Source organism: Chaetura pelagica, unplaced genomic scaffold (assembly GCF_000747805.2).
Source record: "Chaetura pelagica isolate M959 unplaced genomic scaffold, ChaPel_1.0 scaffold369, whole genome shotgun sequence".
NCBI classification, from domain to species: Eukaryota; Metazoa; Chordata; class Aves; order Apodiformes; family Apodidae; genus Chaetura; species Chaetura pelagica.
The window spans coordinates 1,806,145-1,809,597 of record NW_009970235.1 but is presented as its reverse complement, the minus strand read 5'-3'; the positions used below and the strand labels follow the sequence as shown (position 1 = coordinate 1,809,597).

Sequence of the window (3,453 nt, the reverse complement as noted above, 5' to 3'; positions counted from 1 at the left end):
GGTGGGCGGCCCGGGCTGGGCCAGCCCCGGTTCCGCAGCGCACCGAGTGCCGCCGCCCGTGCGTGTGAGCCCCCAGAGAGCACTCGAAAAGCCCCGCGGCATCCCCTGGGCGCGGAAAGCTGAGCATCCCCGTTTTCCCAAACCTCCCTTCCTCTGGGCATGGGTGCCGAGGGCCCTCTCTTGCAGCCCAGTGTGTCTGGCCACCACTTGGGAGTGGACTCCTGGGTTGTGCCCAGCAGGTTGTTCCCACTCCCGTGTCCCCTTTCTCCGCAGCCATTGTGATCACGGAGCAGCCGGTGTCCGTCGCTGTCCCGGTGGGATACTCCTTCACCCTGCGCTGCAGGGCCGAGGGCCGCGCCCCCCTGCAGTACCAGTGGTTTTGTCAGCACCAGGTAATGGTGGGAGCAGGGGCAGCGCTGGGCACAGCTCCAGACTGGTCCCTCTCTGGGGTGATGGAGCTTGTCTTCTGTGGGCAGACCTGGTGGGAACCAGGAGGTTAGAAGGAGAGGGTGAGAGGATGCCATGGGCTTCTGCAGGTGCTGGGAGGGGTCGCACAATGGAAAGCTCCTTCTTCTGCATCTCTGCAGCTGGAGGAGAGGAGGAAACCAGGAATTTTCTGTTTTCCTGCACATGAGGGGCCTACTGGTGCCTTCTACTACCAGTGATGAGGGGGGACTTGCTGCCCACCACCTATGTTTTCCCTTTAGCTTGTTTGCCAGCAGATTCCAGGTGCCACCAAGCCAGACTTGCCCATCACTGCACAGCAGACAGAACTCTACACCTGCAGAATCAATGACCTCTACAGAAATGTCATCTTTTCTGACTGGGTGAAGGTAGAGGTCCATCCATGTGTTGCCAGAGGTACGAGCACATCTTCTAGCTTTATTTCTATTTTGTACTTGGTGCAGACATTGCACACACTTGCAGTGGTGATCGTTTGTGGTTCCCAGGGCTGTGTCCCCTCCCAGCTTGAAAATCATAATACAGAAGGATCGTTCCAGCCACGTGAGCCTGCAGGTCTAACCCAGACCTCTCCGTCCATCCTCCAGATGGTTCAGCTCCCTGTCATGGTCCCACCAACCCCAGCTGTATGTACCTCAGAGTTATTCCTGGTGTTTGCCCATTTGTGTGAGGCAGAGGGGCTGGAATAGGCAATGTGGCTACTAGCAAAAATGACTCCAGGTGTGGCTGACCTCAGTATGTTGACTTTCCTTGTCAGGAAAGGGAAAGCTGCAGGTTTGCGAAGCCAGAGGCAGGACTTCGCTTTGCCATTTACTATCGTGGGTGTTGCAGAAAGGTGCAGTGGTGATATCCTGTGGGATGGCAGCTCTTGGGTGTGGGTAGAAGAAGCTTGCTTTCCTGACAATAGAGTCCTTTACAGGGGAAAAAAATTACTAGTTTTCTGTCCCTGTGAAGGGAGGCTCAGTTCTGTGTTGCTGCTTCACAGGATTGCCCCCTCGGCTCTGGCGAGGAGAACCAGTCATCATCCTTAACCCTACTGAGCAGTGGGTGGAGGTGGGGAAGCTGCTACAGCTCCAGTGTGCTGCGGTGGGAGTCCCAGCACCTAGCTACCAGTGGTACCGGAATGGCAACCTGCTGGACCACCAGAAGAAAAAAAAACTCTGGGTAACATTGCCTTGGAATAGTTGAGAAACATTGACTGCTGAGGTGGGTGATGGGAGAAGCTTGTTGGTGGATGTGGAAGAGCCTCAGAGGCCTTGGAGAGACTCCTGAAAATAGTGAGTTTGTCATTCTGGATGTGACAGGTGGCAGACCTTAAGCCTGCCTTGTCTTGAGTGTACTTTGATCTGTGTGATGAGGTGAATGCCAGCAGGAAGCAGTCTCTCCTTGCCTGTCCTCTTCTCACCAGCCCTTGAGAAGCAGCAGCCTGGTCCTCATCTCTCCCTGCTGCCTTGCAGGGCTGTGAGAGAGCACGGCATGTATCACTCCTGTTCTTTGATAACTGAGTGAAGGACTCTGGGTGAAGAGGGAGTACATTTGATGGGCTCCTTTGAAAGCTGTGGATGCTTCTCTAAAAAGTAACCCATTCATAGATACATCAAGGGCTCTCAGCACATCTCCTGTGCCTTTTTGCAGCAGTGACACAAGAACAGCTATTGTATATCTGCACAGGGGACTGTGGAGTGGTGGAGCTGCAGGAGTGCTGTCTGCCTGCAGGAGGGCTAGAAGGAAAAGTGCTTAGTCCCAACAGGAAAACGTCAGGGAGGCAGTAAAAGGTCTTGGGTCACTAGCTGAATGGAAATTAGTGCTGTCTCGATGCAAGAAGGACAGATTTCCTTCTGGGGCATCACGTGAAGGGTAATGAAAACAAGAGATCCAGTCTCTTCTCAGTAGTGATAGGTGATGTTATAGGGGGCAGTGGCCTCAGATTGCACTCTTTACGGAGAAGCTCAGTCTGGCAATTAGGAAGAGGATCTTTATTTGAAGGTGGGTGGTGCTGCACTGGAGCCAGAAAGGCAGCAAGGTCTCTGTCCTTGGAGGTTGTAGTGGCTTTAGTTCCTCTCCAAGCAGGAGCCTGGTCTGGAGAACCACAGAAGCTCTCATCAGCCAGTACTGCAATGATTCTTGTCCAATGTCAAGAGGGATGGGTAATAGTTGAAAATTTTCCAGAAGAGAGCAATGGGTGTGATCAGAAATCTAGAAAATGTTGCCTAAGAGGAAAAACAGGCAACCTTCTGATGTTTGCCGCACACTGTCCTCCCACTGTTGCTCTTGGGGCACTGGGCTTGGAGGCTGCTGGAAAAAGAGGGGAAGGCATTTGGGCAGAGGATTCTTGCACTCGAGAAGCTGGGGTCAGCAGCAGAGCTTAGCACCTAGCCTAAATAAGCTTCTTAGAAAGACAGAAATTGTGGGAAGTCTCTTAGCTTTGTGAGATAAGGAGGTCTAAGCAAACAGCAGGAAAAAAGATGTTTTATTCCAGGAACACGAGTGCCTTTCATACCAGCAGGGGACCACAAACTTTGACCATAAATAACATCATTTACTTTTGATCTGTCTAGATCACCCATGCAAAGGTCAGTGACTCCGGCACGTACCTCTGCTGTGCCTCCAATAGCCATGGAGAGCACTGGACCAACGCTGTGGATGTTCACATAGGTGAGCAGGGCCACCCCACCTCTGCTTTGCTACTGTCACCTTCTAGAATAAGAAGTATTTAGAGGGCAGACAGGAAATGAGTGCTTTTGCCTGAAAGCTCCAGGGGAACAAGGAGTCCGGTGCTGGGGTGTTACCCTGTGGTTCCATCTCAGCAGGGAAGCTGGGCTCTGAGCCATGGGATTAGGAGTAGGATTCGTGGCTCTGGCATTTACACCTTCCCCTGGCTTGGCCAGATCTTGCTTGCTTTTATTAACAAAAAGAAAGGCTATTGGTTTGAAGTGCCGCTTCTGTGGGGAGCCAGAGGTAAGACACTTCAGAGCACAGGGCTGTGTAGGG

At 52.6% G+C, this 3,453-nt stretch overlaps 1 protein-coding gene across 1 annotated transcript in view; it reads left to right on the top strand.

Moving 5' to 3' along the window:
• LOC104396145 (mucosa-associated lymphoid tissue lymphoma translocation protein 1-like) overlaps window positions 1-3,453 on the top strand; it is a 41,835-nt gene that overhangs the window by 13,015 nt on the left and 25,367 nt on the right. Inside the window, exons 2-5 of the mRNA XM_010005950.1 lie at window positions 274-392; window positions 708-861; window positions 1,448-1,626; window positions 3,021-3,117. Coding sequence (XP_010004252.1) covers window positions 274-392; window positions 708-861; window positions 1,448-1,626; window positions 3,021-3,117 — 549 coding nt within the window. The remainder of the gene's footprint in view (window positions 1-273; window positions 393-707; window positions 862-1,447; window positions 1,627-3,020; window positions 3,118-3,453) is intronic.